Raw genomic sequence first — 25,258 nt, 5'->3', positions numbered from 1 at the left:
GGAAGGATGGAAGAGAGATATTTATCTTTCTATAGGAGGGCCAAGATATCTGTGGCCATAAATTCTTCAACCAATCCTGCTATTTTCAGGATCACCACAAAAGATGTATTTGCTTCATATTTGTCATATTTGCTTCAGATTCCTCTCTTTTTTAAAGAAACAAAATTTTACAGGTAGGTAAAGAGTTGAGGTCCATGGTATAGCCCCTTCCCAAGCCCAGTCCCTTGCTCCATCTCCTGTTATATGGTGTCATTCAACCTACTCTTTCTCTTTTTAAGATTATTTTATTTCTCTCCCCCTCCCCCTTGTTGTTTGCACTTGCTGTCTGCTGTGTCTGTTCGTTGTGTCTTCTCTGTGTCTGCTCATCTTCTTTATAGGAGGCACCAGAAACTGAACCTGGGACCTCCTGTGTGGGAGGGAGGTGCCCAATCATTTGAATCATATCTGCTCCCTGCTTGTTGTATCTCTCATTGTGTTTCCTTGTTGTGTCTCCTCACTGTGTCATCTTGCTGCTGCCAGCCCATTGCATCAACTCACTGTTTTGTCTTCTTTAGGAGGCATTGGGAACCAAATCCAGGACCTCCCATGTGGTAGGTGGGTACTCAACTGCTTGAGCTACATCTGCTTCCCCTCAATCCATTCTTATGAGCTAAAAGCTCAGGATTTATCTTCAGGTGTTCCCATCCCACTCTTCCTTAACATTTCCCCTGTTAGTCTCCTCTTCTTCAGATCTACTGTTTCTGCCTTATTTCAAACCTACCTCAATTTTCTTCTGGTAATGAATTTTATCAGCTTTTATTTGTAAATGTCTTAATTTCTTTTTCCTCTTTGAAAAGACAATTTTGCTGAATAAATAATGCTTGGTTGATGATTTTGTGTGTGTGTGTGTGTATGTGTGTGTGTGTGTGTTTTAAGACTTTCAATATGTCATTTAAGTATATTTTGGCCCCCATGATTTCTGAGGGGAATCCAACGTTATTCTTATTGGGAATCCCTTAAATGTGCCTAGTTGTTTCTCTCTTGCAGCTTTCAAAATCCTTCCTTTGTCTTTGGATTTTGACAGTTTCACTGTAATTTGTCTTGGTGTAGATCTCTTATAGTTGTCCTGCTTGAACTTTGTTGAGCTTCCTGGATATGTATATTCCTATCTTTCATCAGATTTGGGATGTTTTTGGCCATACTGTGACTTGTCCAAATTATTTTTGCTCCACTTAAAAGATAAAAAAAAGGGAGGGGGCAAGAATTAGTACTGCCTCTTTCAGACTCCTCTGCCCCTACTTTTGACTGAGGAAGGTTGGAACAATGGCTGACTTCAGAGTCTTCAGAGCAAGCAAGCCAGCCTAGCGATCTGAAGCAGCAAAGGCAGTGAAGAGTGATCACACCCGTGGATTTTGGAGGGCCCTGGCAACAGCAAGCTGTACTAGGAGACTCAGCTACACTCCCCACAGCTGCCTTCCAGGTGGTTGGGGATAGGGGAAGGTAGCTGCTGCATCTAGGATGAAATTCACAAGTATTTGCCACAATTTATTAGCCACTTCTTTCTCTAGCTTTTCCCTGTGTGCTGCACAGTGTTCCAATAGACTGCAGAATTTCAAAATAGTTGATTCAGACCATTCCTGCCACTTCAATAGTTGTTTTAGTAGAAGGATTGGTTCCCAGAGCTTCCTACTCCACCATCTTCCCACAACCCTCTCCCTTCTCATACATTCTTCTACACTCTGGTGACTCTTTAAACAAACTTCTCTGATATAACTAAATGGAGTTGGTGGAGGACTGGGCTTAGCATGCATGGTCTTTGGAGTAAGACAGACATGGAACCCAAATTACTAAATTGTTTAGCAGCTATTAAACAAATGGGAAAAATACCTATCCTGCATGGTTTCTTCCCCGATCTCCCCTTAAAATACTAAAATCCATGAAATTTTGTTATAATTTGTTAAATCAGATTCAGTCTAAGACAGAGATATCCTAAACCTGAAGAAGCAAAAGACTTTATTAAAAATTGTCTGAACCGCTTTCTCTGCATCCCCCACCAAAACAAAACCAAACCAAATATATCACCATGGCTCTGTGAAATAGTCCTGTATAACAGTTTTCTTGATTAAACAAGCATTTGATATTAAGAACAGATCTTGCAATTATCAATGAAACCAAGTAAAATAGGTAATTTACATATTAATGTATTTTTATGCTAAAATCAATTGTTTATATTTAATTTTAAGCAAGTAAATACAGTTCTTTATTCCCTTTAGACAAAGGTCAAGGTTTATTAGTTACCTTTTATAACAACAAAGAGAACATTATAGTTAAATTACTTCTTCATTCAGTAGTTATTTTTTTATTTGCAGTAATTGAGACATACAAGCACTTAAAACTATAGCTACAATTTTTAAAGCTACGATCTTCTTTCTATTGTTTTATTAATAAAATATGTAAATATATAAAAGTGTACAGAGAATAAGATCACAAACACCCAACTCCTCCATTGGAATGACAACTTACACTATAATTGCTCTAAATTTCACTTAAAAATAAAAGATTCCAGACAACCAGCAAGTTGGTGGCAGAGTAAGGAGCTCCAAGAGTCAGCTGGTGCTCCAGGGCAGTTAGTAATCACCCAGAGCTATCTAAAGCACCTTTTTGGGGCTCCAGGAGATCAAAAGAAGATCATCCTTGAAAGAATGGAAGAAGACAGGCCAACTGCAGAGAAGATTCATTAAGTAGAGTGCTCCATGTCCTGGAGGCCGATGCCCATCCTCCACTGGCAGCATAAGCTGCCTCGGGAGCTATTCCAGGGCTGGAATTGAAAGATACACTTCCCAAAAACAGGGAAAGAAGAGATCGTTGGGAACCAACCAACTTCAGCTACTAATTGGTAAATTCGGTGGGCTAAAGTATAATCCTAAGACAAGTAAAGTTTGAACCTGTCCAAGTCAGAAAGAGGCCAGTAGCCACCATTTCCACTCTGTCCCTGGCACCAGGGGAAGTGGGGCAGACTGAAAATCACAATTCTGGTATGAGCTGACTTCTTTCCATCCAGATCAGATTGCAGCTCTAGCATAAGCCCCAGCCCCACATCCAGCAGGGAGGAAGCTGCAGGGATCTGCACCAACCTCTCCAGGAAGACACAGGCCATGCTATGGACACTGGTGATCATCCTATTCTGGCAGCACAAGCTACTTCAGGAGTTATTCTGTGGCTACAGATGGAAACTCCATTTTCCAAAAATGTGGGATGAAGAGATGGTTGGGCACCAATTTCAGCTACTGATTAGTAAATTTGGTAGGCTAAAGTGTTATCCTAAGAACAGCTGAAGTTTGAACTTGTCCAGGTAGAAAAAGGCTGGTGGCTGCCATTTTGACTATGCACACCAGCATGAGGGGAAGCTGGGCTGACTGAAAATCACCGTGAGGGTAGGGACCAGCTCCTTTTACCCAGATTGGACTGCAGCCCTAACCAAGGCTCCAGCCCCACCTCTACCAGGGAGGAAGCTGGTGAGCCCTGCACTAGCCTCTCCAGGTAACTACAGGTACATTTAGCTGGCACAGACTGAACAGCCAGTCTACTGGGGCAACTGCAGTCATTTTGGACCTGTATAGCATAGATTGCTGCCCACACTTACAGCTCCACACCCACCCCAGGTAGGGGAGAAAGGAGCATGAACCTTCATTAGTCTCTCTAGGCAACTAGAGTCTAGGCCTGCACAACTTGGATTATTACATATGGCTGTGGCTCTGTCCCTACTCCTGGCAAAGGAGAAAGTTGGGAGAAGTTTCATTGGTCCCTAGGGCAAAGGGGGCAGTATGAACCTCCACAACTTGCAGTACCAACTATATCCTTGGCTCCTATTATACAACCAGCAAGAGAAAAAGTACAAGAAAGCCCTAAATTAAAGAGAGAAACTGCACCCAGAATAAATACATCTAGTAAGCCAGATGCCAAGATACCAACAAAAAAATTACAATCCACAGCAAGAAACAGAAAATATGGCCCAGTTAAAGGAACAAGGTAAGTCTCCAGATGACATAAAGAAGTTGTGGCAACTAATCATAGATGTTCAAACAAATCTCCTTAATAAATTCAATGAGATGGCTAAAGAGATTAAGGATATTAAGAAGACATTGGATATGGGCAAAGAAGAATCTGAAAGCATACATAGAAAAACAGCAGATCTTACAGGAATGAAAGGTGCAATAAATGAAATTAAAAATACATTGGCATCATATAATAGCAGATCTGAGGAGGCAGAAGGATTAGTGAGCTTGAAGAAACACCCTCTGAAAGCAAACATACAAAAGAATGGAAAAAATTTAACAATTAAATTCTCAGGGAACTCACTGACAGCAAGAGATGTGCAAACTTTGTGTCATGGGTGTGCCAGAAGGAGAAGAGAAGGGAAAAGGAGCAGAAGCACTATTTGAAGAAATAATGGTAGAAAATTTCCCAACCCTATTAAAGGGCATAGATATCCATGTCTGAGAAGTACAATGTACTCCCATCCGAATAAATCAGAATAGACCAACTCCAAGACACATACTAATCAGAATGTCAAATGCCAAAGGCAAAGAGAGAATTCTGAGAGCAGCAAGAGAAAAGCAATGCATGACTTATAAGGGATACCCAATGTTAAGATTAAGTGCTGATTTCTTATCAGAAACCATGGAAGCAAGAAGACAGTGGTGTGATATATTTAAGATATTGCAAGAGAAAAACTTCCAGTCAAGAATCTTATATCCAGCTAGACTGTCTTTCAAAAATGAGGGCAAGTTTAGAATATTCATAGATGAACAGAAACTGAGAGAGTCTACAACCAAGAGACCGGCTTTGCAGGAAATACTAAAGGGTGTGCTACAGTCTGAAAAGAAAAGACAGGAGAGAGAAGCTTGGAAAAGAGTCTAGAAATGAAGGCTGTATCGGTAAAAGTAACCGACAGTGTCAAGAGTGGTAAAAATAAAATATGACAGATAAAACCCAAATATTTTGGAATAAACTTAACAAATGATGTAAAGCACTTCTATTCAGAAAACTACAACTCAGTGTTAAAAGAAATTTAAAAAGACAAATAATTGGAAGAACGTTCCATTCTTACTGATTGAAGACTAAATATCATTAAGACATCAACTCTACTCAAATTGATACACAGATTCAATGCAATCCTGATAAAAATTCCACCAGTGTTTTAAAAATAAATGGAAAACATGATTATCAAATTTATTTGCAAGGGTAAGGGGTCCTGAATAGCCAGAAACATCTTAAAAAGGAAAAGCAAAGTTGGAGGACTCTCACTTCCAGACTTCAAATCATATTACCTAGGTACAGTGGTAAAAAGAGCACGGTACTGGCATAAAGACACATAGACCAATGGAACCAAATTGATAGTTCAGAAACAAACCCTCACATCTCAAAATAATTTTTGATAAGCTGTCAAACCCATCCAGCTTGGGCGGAACAGTCCTTTCAACAAGTGGTGCTGACAGAACTAATATCCATAGCCAAAAGAAGGAAAAAGGACCCCTATCTCACACCTTATACAAAAATTAACTCAAAATAGATCAGAAACCTAAATATAAAAACAAGAACCATAAAGCTTCTAGAAGAAAATTCAGGAAAATATCAATGGTAGGTGGTAGATTCTTAAAGGAGATAAGAGGACGACTGAGATGGACTACTCATGTTTAATGCATGTAGACATTTTAATTAACTTTACTGTAAAAGTGTGGAAATGTATAGAGTTGGTTGTAACACATTATAATGAGTAACAGCTGGTTTATAAATGGGAATGTGACTGAAAAGGGTAGTCTAGGGATGTAAACACCAATTGAAAGAAAGCTAGAGAATACTCTATGGACTGACTAACACAGTAAACACAGGTGGATGAGAATTGTGGTTGATGGTACAGATGCAAGAGTGTCCTTTGTCAACTAGAGCAGATGTACACCACTATTGCAGGGTGGTGGGAATGTGAAGAAGCATGGGAAAAATATAACTGCAGTGACCTATGGACTGTGGTTAACAGTAATAATGTAATATTCATGCATCTATGCCAAAGATGTACTGTGTTGATAATGGGGGAGTATGGAAAAAGTGTGCCAAACATACGCTATGGACCTGGTAATAGTCTGATGATATTATCTTATAATCTGTAATAAATGTTCTACCACAGTGTGGTAGATAGAGGTGTGTTGATAGAGGGCTACTGCATGGGATTCTGCACATGTGTGTGATTGCTTTGTAAGTTTACAACTTCTGTCTCAAAAATATATTTAAAAATAATAGGGTGGGTTGGGGGAAAATACACCAAATGTTAGATAAGGACTATAGTTGGTAGTAAGATTTTGATGATATTTTTTCATAATTTGTTTAACAAATGTCTCACAACAATGCAAGGTGTTGGTGGTGGGTTGATGCATGGGGCCCCCATATGATGTTACGCATGTTTGCTTTGTAAGTTCACAACTTTTACTATACAGTTACTGTTTATGTATGCTCATGTAAAAATGATACAGTAATAACAATAACAGTGTGGGTTGGCAGAAAAATACAACAAACGTAATATACTTTGGTTAGTAGTAATATTTTGAGGATGCTCTTTAATCATTAGCTAAAAATGTTTCACAACAATACAAGGTATTGTTGGTGGTAGGGTGAGGTAAGGTATGAGAGGCCTGGATGATGTTACATATATTTGTTTTGTAAATTCACAACTATTACTATATACTTATTGTTTATGTATGTTTATGTATGAGTGATATACTTCAATAATTTTTTTAATCTACAAAAGAAATTATAAAAGATTCCAAACCTAGAGTTGCAGAATCTGTACAACTAACTAGCAAACTAATAGAACTGTGATGGTTAATTTTATGTATCAACTTGGCTAGATTCTGGCGTCCAGTTGTTTGGTTAAACATTGGCTTAGATATTGTGGAGGTATTAGCATCTTGTCTAATTGTGATTAGCATCTTCAATCAGCTGACTTTAAGTAAAGGAGATTACACTCCAGAATGTTGGTAAGTCCTCAGTCAACCAGTTGGAGGCCCTAAGAGCAAAGAAGTGAGGATTCCAGAAAGAAGAAATTCTTCCTTAAGACTAAAACTTCTACTCCTCTCTGAGTTTCAAACTTGCTGGCCTCCTCTATGGATCCTGGACTCAAAACTGCAACCACACTCTTACTGTTTTTTCTCTCTGTCTTTATTTGTTTTTTCGATTATTTATTTTTTTAGGTACCCAGGGCTGGGAACTGAATCCAGGACCACATATGTGGGTAGCTTGCATTTAACCACTGAGCCACAGCAGCTTCCCTGAGTTGGTTTTTTTAAATCATTTATTTTGTTTGTTTGTTTTTGTTTTTTCAAGAGACACCAGGAACTGAACCTGACACCTCCCATGTGGTAGATGAGTGCTCAACTGCTTGAGCCACAACCACTCCTCTTACTAGAGTTTTTGGTCTGCCAACTTGCCCTGCAAATTTGAGACTTGCTAGCACCCACAATCAATTGTATGAGCCAATTCATTAAAATAAATCATACGTGTGTGTGTGTGTGTGTATCCTGTTGGTTCTGTTTCTCTGGAGAACACTAATACACCAACTCCATTAAAATATCAATCTAAATTATATTACATTTAAAATGAAAAATGGCTGCAGAGTTAAAATTAAGAATTCTAATCTATCCTTGTTTAGAAATATAAAGGAAGATTATATCAGGTCTTATTGGCAACAGTCTCAGAAATCATAGTCACTGCCTTCCCACTCATGTATCTTTCTACGGGATCTATTTCCCCACCCATGATCCCTGTTCTACTTGGAAAGCTTAGTCTCTGAGGAAATTAGTCCTCAGGCTGGGATGGGCCAATGATTCCTTTCTTTAAAGAATTTAAGCTTTTAAACTCAGATGTTCTAGATTATCCTCTACGTTGGTCTACCAGTTTTCATAAGGAAGAGGAAATCATAACCAAAAGCAAATGTACTTCTCACTCCTCCACTTAAAAAAACGTGTTGCCTATTCTTGAAACTCCTTAGTCCCAAGGTATTCTGGGTCTCCTCCTTTCCTTCCCTTTAATCCAGCACTCAACACTCCATGTGCTGTGTGGATTAAAGATGACTCCCAATTTTTTGCCACTGCTCCCATTGAGAGATAGCATCTAGATGGTCCTGTGACTTGCTTTAATTCAACAGAATGAGGAGAAAATAAAACCATATGACTTCTAAGACAGCCTTAAGATAACTGCAGCTTCTGGATGCTTGAACATTTCTTCTTGGGTCTCAGATGCCATGCTGTGCCAAGCCACAAAGAAAGGCCATGTGGAAGAGACTTTTGAGGCTCGGGTGAATAGCCCTAAGCTGAGCTCCCAGCTGGCAGCAGACACCAACTGCCAGCCATGTGAGTGAGCAATTTTGGACATTCCTGACCAGGTGGGCCTCCAGATGACTGCCACCTCAGCCAGTACCACTTTAGAGCAGAAGAGCCACCTTATTGAACCTAGCCAATCTACCTAATCATGAGAGATAATAGAAGATTGTTGTTGTGGTGGTGGTTTTAAACCACTAAATTTTATAGTGGTTTAATACACAGTAAGATAGCTGAGATATCTGAAAAATACTCTAAACTTTGCACCATGTTCTGTCATACTTCACCAATTAAAAGCTACATGCTATTCCCTCGGCTTGTAATGACTTTCCCACCCCCACCCCCCATCCATCAACAAAAAACAAACAAAAAACTTACTCTTCCTATAAAAGCCAAGTGTTGGGAAGCGGACTTGGCCCAATTGATGGGGCATCCGCCTACGACATGGGAGGTCCGCGGTTCAAACCCCGGGCCTCCTTGACCCGTGTGGAGCTGGCCCATGTGCAGTGCTGATGCACGCAAGGAGTGCCATGCCACACATGGGTGTTCCCCGCGTAGAGAAGCCCCACGTGCAAGGAGTGTGCCCCATAAGGAGAGCCGCCCAGCGCGAAAGAAAGTGCAGCCTGCCCAGGAATGGCGCCGCACACACGGAGAGCTGACACAGCAAGGTGATGCAACAAAAAGAAACACAGATTCCCAGTGCCACTGATAAGGATAGAAGCGGTCACAGAAGAACACACAGCCAATGGACACAGAGCAGACAACGGGCAGGTTGGGGTGGGGGGAAGGGGAGAGAAAGAAATAATAAATAAATCTTTAAAAAAAAAAAGGCGCCAAGTATTATCCTCTGCATTGTGGAGATTCCTTCCAGGAAGAATTCATTGTCTGACCTACTTCCCAAAGCACAGAGCTGATACCTCTAGTATAGCCCTTTCATATGGTGATCTCTGTCCATCAACTATACTAAAAGTCCCCTGTGCAAGGACCATGCCTTACATATCTTTGCATTCCTGCACCTTGGACATCAGCATGTAGGTGCCCAGTAAGTGTTTACTGTATTAAATAATCAATTGAATAAATGACTATGAAAGCATGACATTTTTAATAATGTCTTAATAAAATGAGTAAAAAAGAAGGTATAATAATAGGACAAAAAGAACATTATTAGACAATTGGAAAACTGAAATATAGACTATAAACTTTATATAAATGTTACATTTCTTTTTTCTTAAATAAAACAGTTTTATTCAACACCAAACAATCCACCCAAAGTGTACAATCAGTGACTCTCAGTATGATTACAGAGTTTGTGCATTCATCACCACAATCAATTTCAGAACAATTTCATTCCTTCATAAAAAAATATCCCATATCCCTTATTCCCCCTATTACTGACTTAGCATTGGTGTGATACCTTTGTTGCAACTGATGAAAGAATATTAAAATATTACTAATAACTATAGTTCACAGTTTGTGTCAGGTATATTTTTTCCCTTATACTACCCTATTATTGACACCTTGTAATAGTGATGTACATTTGTTCTAGTACATGGAAGAACATTCTTATATTTGTACTACTGACCCCACTCATCATTCACAATATGTCTAACAGTCCCATGTTTTATCCTCTAGCTTTCCTTCTAGTGACATACACAACCCTACACATCCCCCTTTTAATCACAATCACACACAAAATTCAGCACTGCTAACTACATGCACAATAAAATGCTACCATCACCTCTAGCCATTTCCAAACATTTACAGTGAACCCTATTAAAAAATTTGCACAAATGAAGCATCAGTTCCCCATTCTCTACCCTCATTCTATCTCCTGGTAACCTATATTCTAGATATTAACTTCTGGAGTTTGCTCATTATAATTAGTTCAAATTAGTGAGATCATACAATAATTGTCCTTTTGTGTCTGGCTTATTTCTCTCAACATAATGTCCTCAAGGTTCATCCAGGCTGTCCCATTTATCAGGACTTCTTTTCTTCTTACAGCTAAATAATATTCCATCATACATATATAACACATTTTGTTTATCCACTCATCAGTTGTTATCGTTTCTTGAACTTGATTAATTGTATTTAATGAAGTTATATAGGTGAATATCATTTTCAAAGGAAATATGGATGGAAGTATTAAGTATTCAAGGAATAGGATATATGCAACCCACTCTAAATTGTTTAGAAGACAGACATAGATAGATACATAGGTAGGTAGGCAGGCAGGTAGATAGATATACAGATAGAATGATATAACAAATAAGGCAAAATGCTAATAGGTGGTGAAGTTTAGGTATGTGGGTAGAGGGTACACTGAAGTTTTATGTACTGTATCTGCATTATTTTTGCTATTGTCCAGTTAGGCTTGAAATTATTTCTAAATAAAACATTTTTAAAGTAAAAAAAAAAAAAGACAATATCAATAAATAGCTGAGGTCCAAGATTCATCAATAAATCCACAATAGAACTGAAACCTCTCTAGTAAACCTCTAGTTCATTATATAATAGATAAACTAGGTACTAAGAAAACTGATCACTGCATTCAAGAATCAAAGCCACAGGGAATGAGACTTGGCTCAATGGATAGAGTGTCTGCCTACCACACGGGAGGTCCACATTTCAAACCCAGGACCTCCTTGACCCATGTGGAGCTGGCCCATGCACAGTGCTGATGCATGCAAGGAGTGCCCTGCCACACAGGGGTGTCCCCTGCGTAGGAGAGCCCCACGCGCAAGGAGTGCGCCCCGTAAGGAGAGCCGCCCAGCGCGAAAGAAAGTGCAGCCTGCCCAGGAATGGCGCCGCACACACGGAGAGCTGACGCAGCAAGATGATGCAACAACAACAACAACAAAAGACACAGATTCCTGGGCCACTGACAAGAACAGATGAGGACACAGAAGAACACACAGCAAATGGACACAGAGAACAGACAACTGGGGGAGGGGGAAGAGAAATAAATTTTTAAAAATAAATAAATAAGAGTCAAAGCCACAAATGGCAGATAAAATAGTGTCTGTTTTCAGACCAATATGACAATATAGCTACATAACTGCCAAATAAGTTAGGTCATATGAGTCTTTCTCTAAGGGAAATAGGCCAGTAAGGCACACACCTCTCCTTTCAGATTTCCTGATACATCATCAAGACTTTCTCCAGAACATCATTTTCATATTTAACTTCTTAAAGTATAGAATAATAAGACAGATTCACATATAACTGTGTTATTCTACTCAATTTTCTCTCTCGCACATTCACAGCAGGGAAATTTTAAAAGCCCTGAAGTGGTCCTTGGGAAAAATATAAGGACTAGTCACTGTGCCTCCAAAGGTTATAATCAGGAGCTTTTGATGATTACATTAATAATAACACTGTCAACTTGTCTTCCTTCAGTATTTAAAATAGAAACTTTCATTAAAACAGCAAAACCCTCTTGGAGATAGTTATTAGGACATGCAAAATTGAAAAACAAAATTAAAAACAAAAATGACCATCAGTTTGATGGAGCAACGCTATCTGCAAATACTTAGCACAGATCTTGGCACATAGTGGATGCTCAATAAATATTTACTGAATTAAAAAGACGAAGGGAAGGAAGGGAGGAGGTAAAATATAAAAGGAATAAAAAAAGAACATTTGCATTTAATTCTAGAATTATCTATGGCCTATGTACAGCAGTCTTCTGGAAACTCTCATGCTTTATATCTTTCTGGCAGAAAGAAAAGGAATCGTTCTAAACTCAAGAGATCAAACTTTAGTTTCCCGTTCTTGAAGAACAGATAATCCCTAGTCCATCTCTGAACTTAAATAAACATCGCTTTCTAAGAAAAATCTTTGAAGATGTTGGACGGTTTCAGAGAACATACCTTTAACAGGAACAACAAAATTCACATCCTCCAAGACTTTCTTGACCAATCCTTTTCAATTCTGAATATCCCTGCTTTCTATCTACTTGGCATAACACTTAAAAGGATTTTTAAAACTACATTTCCCTTTGTATTCATTTATTATCTATTCTTAGCACCTTCTCCATAACAGCAATTCCAAACTGTCCTCCTTAATAGAAAAAGTTAAACTTGCCATTTCAAGTCCTCAATCTTGTTCTTTAAACCTTCCAGGGAAGCGGATTTGGCCCAACGGATAGGGTGTCCACCCACCACATGGGAGGTCCAAGGTTGAAACCCAGGGCCTCCTGACCCATGTGATGAACTGGCCCACGCGCAGTGCTGATGTGTGCAAGGAGTGCCCTGCCACGCAGGGATGTCCCCCACATAAGGGAGCCCCACCAAGGAGTGCGCCCCGTAAGGAGAGCCGCCCAGCGTGAAAAAACCGCAGCCTGCCCAGGAATGGTGCCGCACACATGGAGAGCTGTTGCAGCAAGATGATGCGACAAAAAGAAACACAGATTCCAGGTGCCGCTGACATGAATACAAACAGACAGAGAAGAACACACAGCAAATAGACACAGAGAGAGACAATGTGGGGGAGGAGGGAGAGGAATAAATAAAATAAATTTTTAAATAAATAAATAAATAAATAAATAAACCTTCCAAATAACAATGACTTCTATTTCAGAGGCAATACTAAGAAAAGTCTGAAGTCCACTTTCTTTCTTCCCCTTTCCAAGTATTTCTCCACCACAAAAAAGGACTCAGAAGATAAGGATTTGAGCCCAAGCTCAGTCACTAACTGTGGCCCCAAGGGGACTGGATTCCCTGATTCCCAAGTTCCTGCAAGCTCATGAATCCGTTGAACGTTTTTTCATAATTATACTCTCTGCCTTCCTCCACTAATTTCTTCTGTTTTCTCAAAGATGCATATGTCTACTCCATTAAAAAAAAATATCTTCCCTTAGAACTAACTCCTCCTTCTCAGTGCTGTTCCTACTTCTCCATTTACTTTCAAATTCCCTGAACTTGCGTGGTAGATTATAGCCACAGCACCTACTTTTTTTCCATTTAATTTATCTTTTAACCCATAAAATTTGGTTTCTGCCCTTCCTGCACTAATGAAATGGCACTCTTGAACACCATTAATAAGCTCTTTAATTTTTTCATTATGGAAAATTTCAAACACATACAAAGTAAACAGAATAGTATAAGTGAACCACCACGTACCTATCACCTAGCTTCAACAGTTATCAACATTCTGTACTCTTTTTTCATCTATACCTCCACCCATTATTCACTTCCCTTTGATTATAATTAGTTTTTTCCAAGTAAAATGTACATACATTGTAATACACAAATTTTAGTGGTACAATTTTGACAAATGGACATATCCTGCCAGGCATAGAATATCTCCATCTCTCCAAAAAGTTTACTCATGTCCCTTCCCTTGAATTAGTTCTTTAAAAAAACAAATCCAATTGTCTTTTCTCAATTATAAACCTTGTAGCTTCTTGGCATCATCTGACATTACTGATCACTTCTTTTTCTTGAAATTCTCCTCCTGATTTCTATCACGGGAAGTATTCTAATTCATTCACAAGTCACGTCAGTTTTACTTCCAAAATATACCTCAAGTCTGTCTTTTCTCCATTTCCAGTGCCACCACACTAATCCAGTCCCCATCTTCTCTCTCACCTGAACGAATGCAACTGCTTTCTCACTGGTCTCCCTGCTTCCACTCTTGCCTCTCTCCAATCCATTCTCCACACAGCAGCCAGAGTGATCTTTTAAAAATGCAAATCATATCAGGTTACTCCCCAACTTACCGGCCTTCAGCGGCTTCCCAGTGTATGCAGAATAAACCCACACTCCATACATAGCCTTCAAGGCTTTGCAAGACTTCTGCCTCCATCTCCAACCTCTAATCCAAGCACTTGGCCACAGAGGTCTTCTGATAGTTCTCGGAAGAAGCCAAGGGCTCTTGCAGCTGTTGCCTCTGTCTACAACACAGACTGTTCTTCCAACTCTTTACATAACTGACGCTTCATCCTTTAGCCCTCAGCTGAAATGTCACCTCAGACAGGCCTTCCTTGCCTACCCTACGCACGTCTTCCCAGTCATTCTCTAGTTTTACTTTATTTTCTTCATACTATTTACCATAATCTGTAATTATCGTATTTATTTATGTTTATTTTATGCCTCCCACTCTGAGGCTCGGGACCACGTCTTTTGGTTCACTGTTGTATACCCTGAGTTCAGTACCTAATAGGTAAACAAGAATTATTTATGTAAAGAAATGAATGAACTTAGTTCAAAATCACTGTTTTATTAAAAATTCCCTGCTTTCCCTCAAAAACAGCTACCTTTTCTGACTTATTTCTGTTAATAGACATTAACGAATTACTACAATAGCACTAATTATGGTAAATCCCTGCATTAAAATCAAATCATTCCAAATATAATAAGGTTTTAAAGAAAGAGAAACAGAAAAAATACCATAAAAACCTGAATTAAACCAAAACTGATGTTGAAGTTATAATTTAATTTCTGATAAGAGCAGCATCTACCTATTTCAAGTAAAAAGAATGTTCTTTTACTCTTTAGTTTAACTGATTCTAAACTAATAAACTTTTCAGTAATTAAAAAAAAAAATCAAGCAAGTTAGCTTTTTTTTTTCCCCAGAAAGAAGATAAAAACTGAGTTTATGGCATAATAAAACATTCTGTTTTGGTCATCCTTGGAATCTTCCAATTACAATTTAGCTTTCCAGAGAGAGAATGTACTAGGCAGTGGATCCAAGAATCAGATTTAATTATAAATTAATATATGCCCTGGGGAAGAGTATGTGTATCTCAGAAATCCTGAGGGTGTATGTATATCTTTTGTGAGTTTATGTGTCTGTGTGTTTCTGAGGAGGATTCTAGTAAGATTCAGGGCCTAGATGAGTCTGATGACCAGTCAACAGATTACTTCTTTGGCTACAGGAAGAAGGAAGAGATCTGGTGAGATGGGGAAAATAACCAAGAGGAGAGGATGGTATCTTCCCTCCACCCAACCTACGGAATAGATCCCAATTCTGTAGAAAGAGGGGATTCAGGAAGAAGCTGAAGGAGGTATTTCATGAGGGACCCTGGGACTTGGGCTCAAGCACCAATTCTATGAGGCCTAGCTCACAAAGTACAGCATAGATAAACACATAGATGGCTATTTATCTACATGGCTTGACAATGATAATGTTCTACTTTTAGCTCGAAAACCTAAAATTACCATTTAAAACTGACAGAGGCAAATATCACAAACTATCAGGGTCTGCCTCCATACAGCAGGAAGAAAGGAAGGGTTTTTGTAGGAGAGTGGAATGTGGCTCAAGCAGCTGAGCACCTGTTTCCCACAATGGGAAGTCCCAGGTTCGGTCCCCAATGCCTTCTTAAAAAAAAAAAACAACAAGCAAAACAAAGGAAAAAATTAACTCAGGGGAGCCAATGTGGCTCAGTGGTTGAATGCCAGCTTCCCACATACAAGGTCCCAGTTCAATCCCCAGCCCCAGTGCCTCAAAAATAAATAAATAAAACATAAATTAAAAAATTACAAAAAGGAAAGTCTTTTATTTTTATCTGTTCTGATTTGTTTTAAATTTTTATAAGGGGCACATTTAACTTTCATAATGATTTCTTACAAGCTACAGCGCTGGTCTTCTAAAAATGAATCATAAAAGTTTTCTGTGACTCTGAAAGTTCAATATAATTTGTATATAAAGTATCAAAATTCTATATTGAAAAGAAAAAAACCTTGTCAATCTTAGGTTCCAATTTAAATCAATATAATTTTTAAATTAACCTAAAACAAAATATTCACTTTACCCATCTACTGCCTCTGTTCTTTAATTTCTGCTCAACTTATCAACTTATTTGTACTTTTAGTAATTTACTGACCTTGGAACTGCTTTCTTCCGATATTTCTCCCTCATTAGTTTGCATGGAAACAGATTCTGTGCAAAACTCTGCAGAAAAACACAAACACTGCCTAAAAGAGATAAGAGAAAAATATATATAAGAAATTATGTGCAAATTTTGTGTGTTCAAAGATTTAGATTGAAATTCTTTCACCAGGGCTTCCATGTATATTGTGAAAAATTTACCTTAAGTAACAAGCAGTATGTATGTATATATAAAATACATACGCATAGGTATTAAATACATTATCCATATTAAACAGTTGTAGATTTCTTTCTCCATTTTATTTGGCTTTTGGCAGAGGTGATATTGAAAGTATTTAACAACTCATATAGTACAGACACCCATCTGTCAGAAAGGATGCCTACTCAAGCAAAGGCGTTGACCAGCTGTTATGCCATAGCAGGTCTAGGCTACTGGAATTGGTTGGATGTCTTGGGTTTATAATTTGTGTTCAACAATCTTGGATTTTTATAACAGGAAATTAAGATGCACTCTAATGGTTGACTGGACATTTTTTATTTTAAGAAAATATGCTTAATAACTAAATGTCCATATCTTTTCACATGACAACTGGCTTATATAAAGGCAAGACAATCAAAAGCATAGGAGTTTTCCTTTAAGAATAGAATGTGTCAAGCAGAAGTTTGTTAAATTTCATGAATTAAAATGTGCCAAAAGGAAACTACTAAAAAATTATCTAACATTTAAATTAATTCAGCAAATATGTAACTGTTGAGGAATAATTACTCAAACTACCACAAAACAAAGCTTCATTATAATAATAGTACTAATATTTTAAAACCTTTCGAATACTTTATAAGATACAAAAGCTATAAAAAATAAAAGCCAAAAAGATGTCTGACAATGTATCCTTAGCAGGCTTCTCAATAACCAGCCACAGGATCTGAGGCCAGGAAGGCACTTCCAGGAATTTTTCCTCATCTTTTGGGGGTGGAGTTATAATCAGGGAGCATCTAAAATATCTACTGTGCTGATCTAAAAAGGTTTTTTGGAATCAAATATATATTTACATGATGTAAAAGTATGAAATCCGCATAGATGATGCTCTCTCAATGAACTTCCACTCATTCAGATTAACTGACACTGCCAACTCCTTCTGCAAAACAAGCTACTGAGGGGAAGCAGATGTGGCTCAAGCAACTGGGCTCCCATCTACCATATCCAGGGGTCAATACCTAGAGCCTCCTGGTGAAGGCAAGCTGGCCCGTGTGGTGAGCTGGCCCATGCTGAGTGCTGCCCCGTGCAGGAGTGCTGGCCCACAAAGAGAGCTGGCACAGCAAGATGACACAACAGAAAGAGACACAGAGGAGAGATAATGAGAGATGCAGCAGACCAGGGAGCTGAGGTGGCGCAAGAGAATGACTCTCCCACTCTGGAAGGTCCCAGGATCAGTTACCGGAGATGCCTAATGAGAACACAAGCAGCATAGAAGAACACACAGCGAATAGACATGAGAGCAGACAATAGAGGGAGGGGGGAGAAATAAATAAATGAAAACCTTTAAAAAACAACAACAACAAAAAACAAGCTACTGATGCTCACAACAAGTGACTGGCTTACTCTAGTTGATTTTGCCTCTCAAATGATTAGGACAATTATGCAAAAACAGAATTGTTCTTTCTATGAAAATTAAGTTGATGGTATTAGAAAAACTCAGTAATATATCCAGAAAGATTTGGTACTCAAATTACTTCACAAGTGCCTTTCAGCTCTCATTCTATTTCAGACTATATTTCAGAGATGAAGCATTACAACATAACTGACCAGGAGAGACATCTCAGGGCTCCCTTATGCTCCCAGGCCCACACCAATGGAAAGTCCCGGGTCTGCTGCTGTTTTCTCTTGCCCCTTCAGATCCACACTCCATTCTTCTCTGCTCAGCTCTATGCCCCAGGAGACTCTATCAATAGACTCCCTTCCCACTGGCTGCTGGAGACACTAAGCCAAAGGGAGGCACTGGCAGGAGAGAGGAGGGCAGAAGCAGAGGAAGCAGGATTGGCCAAAGATGTGTTCTTCTGAAAAGTAGCTTCTACTACCTTGCAGCTTCTCATTCAATTATAGCATTTTCCATTTCATCCCTTATGGATTCTCCTGTTCTTTTTTTTTTTTTTTTTTAAAGATTTATTTATTTATTTAATTCCCCCCCCCCCTCCCCTGGTTGCCTGTTCTCTGTGTCTATTTGCTGCGTCGTTTCTTTGTCCAATTCTGTTGTCAGCGGCACAGGAAGTGTGGGCGGCGCCATTCCTGGGCAGGCTGCACTTTCTTTCACCCTGGGCGGCTCTCCTTATGGGGCGCACTCCTTGCGCGTGGGGCGGCACTCCTTGCGCGCATCAGCACTGCGCATGCGCCAGCTCCACACGGGTCAAGGAGGCCCGGGGTTTGAACCGCGGACCTCCCATGTGGTAGACGGATGCCCTAACCACTGGGCCAAGTCCGTTTCCCTCTCCTGTTCTTCTTAAATCTCTTTGTTGCTTGACTTGCCTGATTATACTAGTTCACCCCATCTCTGACAGTCATTGCTCTTTCTCCCTCACTGACTCCTTTCCCCACCCCCAATGGGGAATACTATTATCTGCTCCTCCTCCACTCCCCACTTCCTCCCATCTTTAAGGCTTTAACCAAGACTTTGCCCCCACATTCACTTCTTAAAATCCATGCTCTTCTCACAAGATCCTACCCATTCTTCAATGCCTAGTTCAAGTCTTACTTTCTCTACTACTCCAGACCTCAATTTTCAAATGTGTTGGAGTAGAAACAATTAAGGGAAGCCAACAAAGGACACTAAAGCACCTAGTGGCTGGCAATAGTGACTAGAACCTAGATAGAGAGCTGTAGCTGTAACTGATCTGAGGCTAATTTTTAGCGTGACCTTGAGAAAATTACTCAATTTGTCTGAGTCTCAGTTTCCCTACTGAAATTTGGAAACAACAGTCATTCTGAAGACTAACTGATAATATATTTGCACTTGGTACATTAACAGGCGATCAATAAGTACATGTTAAAGAACAACTAAAGAGATAATAACAATTAAAGGCATTACATGATCCTGGATGGGGTCTCACAAAGGAAGAGAAAAGGCTCAAATTTCATATTGGGACACATGAAAAACTGGAATACGGACTGTAAGTTTTCTATCAATGTTAAATTTCCTGAACCTGATAACTGCACTTAAGGTAATTACATAAATGAACATCCTTGTTCTTAGGAAATGAGCATGGCAGCAGTAAGTGTTCAAGGAGCATGGTGTATTTAGCCTACACTCAAGTGTACAGGAAATAGATAGGGAGACAGACAGAAAGACAGAATGATAACAGCAAATGTGGCAAAATATTAAAATTTATATATCTGGGTATGGGGGGATAGTTACTTATGGGGTACAGGGTTTGTAGTATTTTTGTACCTGTCTTGTAAATTTGAAAGTATTTCAAAATAAAAAGTTAAGGGAAAAAATTGTTTTTTAAAGTACACATTGATGACCAACCCACAAAGGATCTTCTACTCTGAATACTTATTCTCCTTTTAGTCTTCTCTCTCTGTCTATGCAATTTTCATTTGAACATGCTGTGCAAAAGAAATGCTTCTTCCCCTCTTAGAGGGTTAACTCCCGGCCCCTCTCCATCTTTGAATGGTGAGCTCAGAAGGAGAAACAAGGTCTGTGGAGCTCAGACTCTTTCTCTCCTTTGCTGGAAGCCAGATGCTGCCAGGGAGATGCATCCTACATCCATAAATGATACAGGGGCAGAACATCACAACCATGCCTGTGCCCATTGAATTTTTTTTTCCTTATTCTTATATATATATAGTTTTTTACTTTTTTTTTCCTTCTTTTTCTTTTTCTTTCTTTTTTAAAAAATATTACATTAAAAAAGTATGAGGTCCCCATATACCCCCCAACTCCCTCACCCCATTCCTTCCCCCATAACAACAATCTCCTCCATCATCATGAGACATTCATTGCATTTGGTGAATACATCTCTGAGCACCGCTGCACCTCATGGTCAGTGGTCCACATCATAGCCCTCACTCTCCCACATTCCACCCAGTGGGCCATGCGAGGACATACAATGCCCGGTAACTGTCCCTGCAGCACCACCCAGGACAACTCCAAGTCCCAAAAATGCCCCCACATCTCATCTCTTCCTCCCATTCCCTACCCCCAGCAGCCACCATGGCCATTTTCTCCACACCAATGCCACATTTTCTTCGATTACTAATCACAATAGTTCATGAATAGAATACCAGTAAGTCCACTCTAATCCATACTCTATTCCTCCATCCTGTGGACCTTGGAATGGTTGTGTCCACTCCACATCTCTATCAAGAGGGGGGCTTAGATTCCACATGGATGCTGGATGCAATCCTCCTCCTTTCAGTTGTAGGCACTCTTGGCTCCCTGGTGTGGTTGTTGACCTTCTTCAACTCCATGTTAGCTGAGTGGGGTAGGTCCAATAAACCAGAGTGTAGGAGCTGAAGTCTTTTGAGGCTCAGGGCCTGGCTATCACACGGTCAGTCCAAAGACTCAGGTCCCCTGGGTATATATTAAACCCCAGCACCAACTACAGTTCCGGAAAAAGTAACAGGAGAGGTTTGTGAACAAAGATCACATCTGAGTCCAGCTCCATCACAAAGAAACACAAACTCCAAAGTAGGGCCAACTGACATGGCACTGAACTCCATCTGCCATGACCATAGAACCTGTGGGTCTCTGTAGCCCTCAGAAGAACCAATACCTGGGGTTGTAGCTACTTTATCTGTCTCTGGGACTCTGCTGAGGTGTGCATAAGGGCAACCCCTCTGATAACCTCCGGGCTCTTTTTGGAGACTCACAGCCATATAAACTCATTTGTCCTTTCCATTTCCCCCTTTGATTCAGGTCAAAAAGCAATTTTATCTCCTGGTATTATATGTAGATTGAGATATTCTGCTGGTCTGAGTTGGCCCTTTTATTCAAGGTCATTTTCTAGTTACATCATCAGCTGGTACTTGATAGTAATCCCTCGGTTCCAGGGAGGCTCATTCCTGGGAGTCATGTCCCACGCTGGGGGGAAGGCAACACATTTACATGCTGAGATTGGCTTCATGACTGGCCATATTTGAGCAACACGGAGTGCCCACTGAATTTTGAGGTTCAGTGTTAAGAAGTGTTAAGAAGTTCCCTTGTGGGAAGTGGATGTGGCTCAAGCAATTGGGCTCCCATCTACCATATGGAAAGTCCTGGGTTCAATTCCCAGGGCCTCCTGGTGAAAGCAAGCTGGCCCAAGTGGCATGGAAAGCTGGCAAAACAAGATGATGTAACAAAAAGAGATAAAGAGGTGAGACAGTGAGAGACACAACAAGTCAGGGAGCTAAGGTGGCTCAAGTGACAGAGTGCCTCTCTCCCACGTCAGAAGGGGAATGGATCCTGGTGCCTCCTAAAGAGAAGACGAGAAGAGAAGACAGACACAGAAGAATGCACAGCGAATGGACACAGACAGGAGACAGCAAGTACAAGCAGCAGGGGTTGGGGGGATAAATAAATCTTAAAAAAAAAAAAGTTCCCTTGTCTGTAGATAAAAGCCACATTCTCCAAAATAGTTTTACTAGTAACAGAGGTGAGATTTTTGTCTCCCAAATGCCTTGTCTTTATTTCTTAATTCATATATAACTCGGGCAAGAAGAGAGGAGTGCTGTTTATTGGGTCTCTCACAGTCCCTAACATCTGGTACATGGGTCTGGAATCTTAAGAAACTGACATGAAGTAAAATTTGGGGGAGTAAAATATACACTGGGCCTTGGACTTTAGTTAGGGAGCAAGGTATTTTGACCTCAGCAATTTGTAGAGGCTTACTACTAGACCACATAAGTTTTTACAGTTGTGCTAAAGCTTACAACTACTGAGGCTGCACTAGAGGTTTATAAGCCATAGGCCACACAGTATTTTGACACTGGTGGTAACTATAGTTAGGGCAGTATTTTCTTCAGGTAAGAAGCTGTTTCTACAGAGACAGGGCTGCATGCACTAGGCAAATAATCCTCAGCAAAGAAACAAGCCACAGTCGGTCATGGTGGTGGTGGTGGCGGCAGCACTGAGTGCTCAGTTAAACGTTAGCTCAGCATAAACTGGCCACTCTGGCCTAGAAAGCAAATGTCAGCTCTGCTGGCCTCAGCAAAGGTAAGGGCACTGATGGGCTTGGGTAGCCTCAGTGTACAGAAGGCTGCTGCTTGACCTTGAATTATGCAGGAACAGCTTTTCCTAAGCAGGTATGGCTGAGGCAAGATTAGACTTAAGGGAAAACAGACTTTTTTCATATAGGCTTCTTTAGATGTTAGAGAATAGAACAGTAAATTACAAAGCAGCTGAATTTCAAACAGCATATCATTACAAAGTCAGTGAAGTTCTAGATTTAAATTGTTTGTGCTAGGCTTACATAGGTGTTTCAAGCAGGAAATGGATATTAAGAGCTTTCTGACTATACTCATATAAGGAAGAGGGAGGAAGGACGGAGGGAAGAAGGAAGGAAGGAAGGAAGGGAAGAAGGGAGGGAAAGAAGCAAGCAAGCAACTTAGCTCATGTAAGACCTGGTAACTGGGGCTGCTACTACAATAAATCCCTAAATTTTGCAAAACAGCCGCAAGGCTTCAAATTTAATCTCTACAGATGCAGCAGAAGATTCTTCTCTAGAAAGGATAAAGGCACAGTCCAATTTTAACCTTCAGCTGAGAGATTTTTCCAAAGTGCATTCAAGTAACCAAGTCAGGGATTCTAAACACTAGCATGGACCAACTGGCATTTGGTGAGGCTAGAACCAAGTGCCCTCTGCCTCTCTTTCCCTCGGATATCAATGGCCAGACTGAGTACTGTATTCTGGGAACATAATTTTACCAGAAATAACTGCTCTTGGGCTGCAGGTAGGCTTACTTTCTGAATCTGGTGGTTTTGGGGACAATGCTGAAATAGTTTTATTTAGCCTTGGAGTTCATATAATTTGTATACTGTTCTGGTCTAATTTACAATCTTCTGAGGACAAAATCTACTTTTGCCCACCAATGTCCCAAGAGAATACCCCAGAGGACAGTGGTTGGTAGTGGGGGATGTCCTCCTCAAAGGGGAGCAGGGCTGTCCCGACGACCACTTCGCTCCTACAGAGGATAGGCACACTCCTGGCTGATGCAGGCCTATTAGTCGAGACTAACGTCTTAAGTGACAAAAGCTGGTGAATGTTAGAGAAGGAAAACTTCTTCACTCTTGATGCTGCCTTCCATGTGGGGAGAAAAGGGGTTAACATCAGTTTGTTTAATATTCCTGGCCTCATCACAGTCCTGACTCAAACAGTCAAGGATGAAGTGACTTATCTCATTAGTGAATCTGGAAGGAAAAACTAGGCTTGAATAGTCCAGTCCCTTCCTCTCCCCTCTCTTGGAGGTAACTATTCTGCTTTGATCCTTCTCTCTTCTGGGAGGTGCTGGTCTATCCCAGAAGAGTGCTGCGAAGTAGGTAAACCTGTTAAATTCTGGAGTATAGTATCTAGAAGGCCGCTTGTTCTTAGAAGTAAGTCACTTCTCCTATATCAACTATATTAGTAATAAAAGTGAAATTTTAACTTTCACCTGTTTTACTTTTTTTTAAAGATTTATTTTTTTTATCCCGCCACGTCTATTCTCTTGTGTCCACTTGCATTGTCAGGCAGCACCAGGAAACTGCATCTCTTTTTTTGTTGTGTTATCTTGCTGCATCAGCTCTCTGTCTGTGTGGCATCACTCCTGGGCAGGCTGCGCTTCTTTCACATGGGGTGGCTCTCCTTGTGGGGAGCACTCCTAGCACACAGGGCTCCCCTACACGGGGGCGCCCCTGCATGGCACGGCACTCCTTGCAAGCTGGCAGCACTGCGTGTAAGCCAGCTTACAACATGGGTCAGGAGGCCCTGGGGATGGAACCCTGGACCCTCCATACGGTAGGCAGATGCTCTATCAGTTGAGCCACATTCACTTCCCTGCTTTACTCTTTTATCTTGTATATCCTTTGGTTCAGAACTTGAGCAGGAAAGAGAATACTATTTACTGGATCCCCTTCAACTCCAATGTATCACTGAAACTTAAACTCGAGAATTAAGTTCAATTTTCTGTATCAACCTTTTCTTCCTAATTATCCCATTATCATAACATTAATAACTTAATTTTACTTCACAAGCTTTTCACTAACTTTATTTCTAGCTAATCCCAATGAATTCATCTCCACTTCAAATAAACTTCTTTGCATTCCCTCCAAACAATCTGCTAATTTTCATCTAAGCACATGCTATTCTAGTTCATATCCTCTTTGAAATACCTTCCCTTCATCCACATCTTTCCTCTTCTAATATTATGTCAATTTTATTTCTAGAAATTTTTCTTGATTGATACCATGTTATCTATTCACCTACATACTACATGTCATGTCACTACCTATTTTTCTATGTATGCTTTATTTAATTTGCATTCATGTTTTTGTTGTTTGGGAACTATTCCTAATATTTTTTAATACGTGTTTCCTGAAGCATTCTTTAAAAAAAAAAAAAAAAAAGATTTATTTATTTATTTATTTCTCTCCCCTCCCCCTGCCCAGTTATCTGTTCTTTGTGTCTATTTGCTGCATCTTCTTTGTCCGCTTCTGCTGTTGTCAGTGGCACGGGAATCTGTTTCTTTTTGTTGCATCATCTTGTTGTGTTTTGTGTCAGCTCTCCGTGTGTGCGGCACCATTCCTGGGCAGGCTGCACTTTTCTTTCGCACTGGGCGGCTCTCCTTCCGGGGCGCACTCCTTGAGCGTGGGGCTCCCCTACGCAGGGGACACCCCTGCGTGGCCTGGCACTCCTTGCACGCATCAGCAATGCACATGGGCCAGCTCCACACGGGTCAAGGAGGCCCGGGGTTTGAACCGTGGACCTCCTATGTGGTAGACAGACGCCCTAACCACTGGGCCACGTCCGCCGCCCTTGAAACATTCTCAATGGCATTCTCACTTAATGGCATGACTTACAGTTGAATTTAAGGGTCTAAGTCACGTTTATAAGTTCTTTTGAGA

The 25,258-nt window shown here is 40.2% G+C and overlaps 1 protein-coding gene across 12 annotated transcripts in view; it reads right to left on the bottom strand.

Annotated features, from left to right (window-relative positions):
• Window positions 1–25,258, bottom strand: part of TNRC6B (trinucleotide repeat containing adaptor 6B) — a 283,298-nt gene that overhangs the window by 175,129 nt on the left and 82,911 nt on the right. For 7 of the 12 annotated variants that reach the window (XM_058309155.2, XM_058309161.2, XM_058309150.2 and 4 more), the window contains exon 3: window positions 16,177–16,267. The exons of 2 other annotated variants lie outside the window; for them this stretch is intronic. In XM_058309155.2, coding sequence (XP_058165138.1) covers window positions 16,177–16,221 — 45 coding nt within the window. In that variant the 5' untranslated portion in view covers window positions 16,222–16,267. Of the gene's footprint in view, window positions 1–13,939; window positions 14,029–16,176; window positions 16,268–25,258 lie in introns of all 12 variants that reach the window. 3 more of the 12 variants (XM_071218713.1, XM_012526634.3, XM_071218711.1) reach the window with 1 other exon arrangement.

This window comes from Dasypus novemcinctus, chromosome 12 (genome assembly GCF_030445035.2).
Source record: "Dasypus novemcinctus isolate mDasNov1 chromosome 12, mDasNov1.1.hap2, whole genome shotgun sequence".
In the NCBI taxonomy this organism is placed as follows: domain Eukaryota; kingdom Metazoa; phylum Chordata; class Mammalia; order Cingulata; family Dasypodidae; genus Dasypus; species Dasypus novemcinctus.
This window is presented reverse-complemented; position numbering and strand designations above follow the sequence as displayed.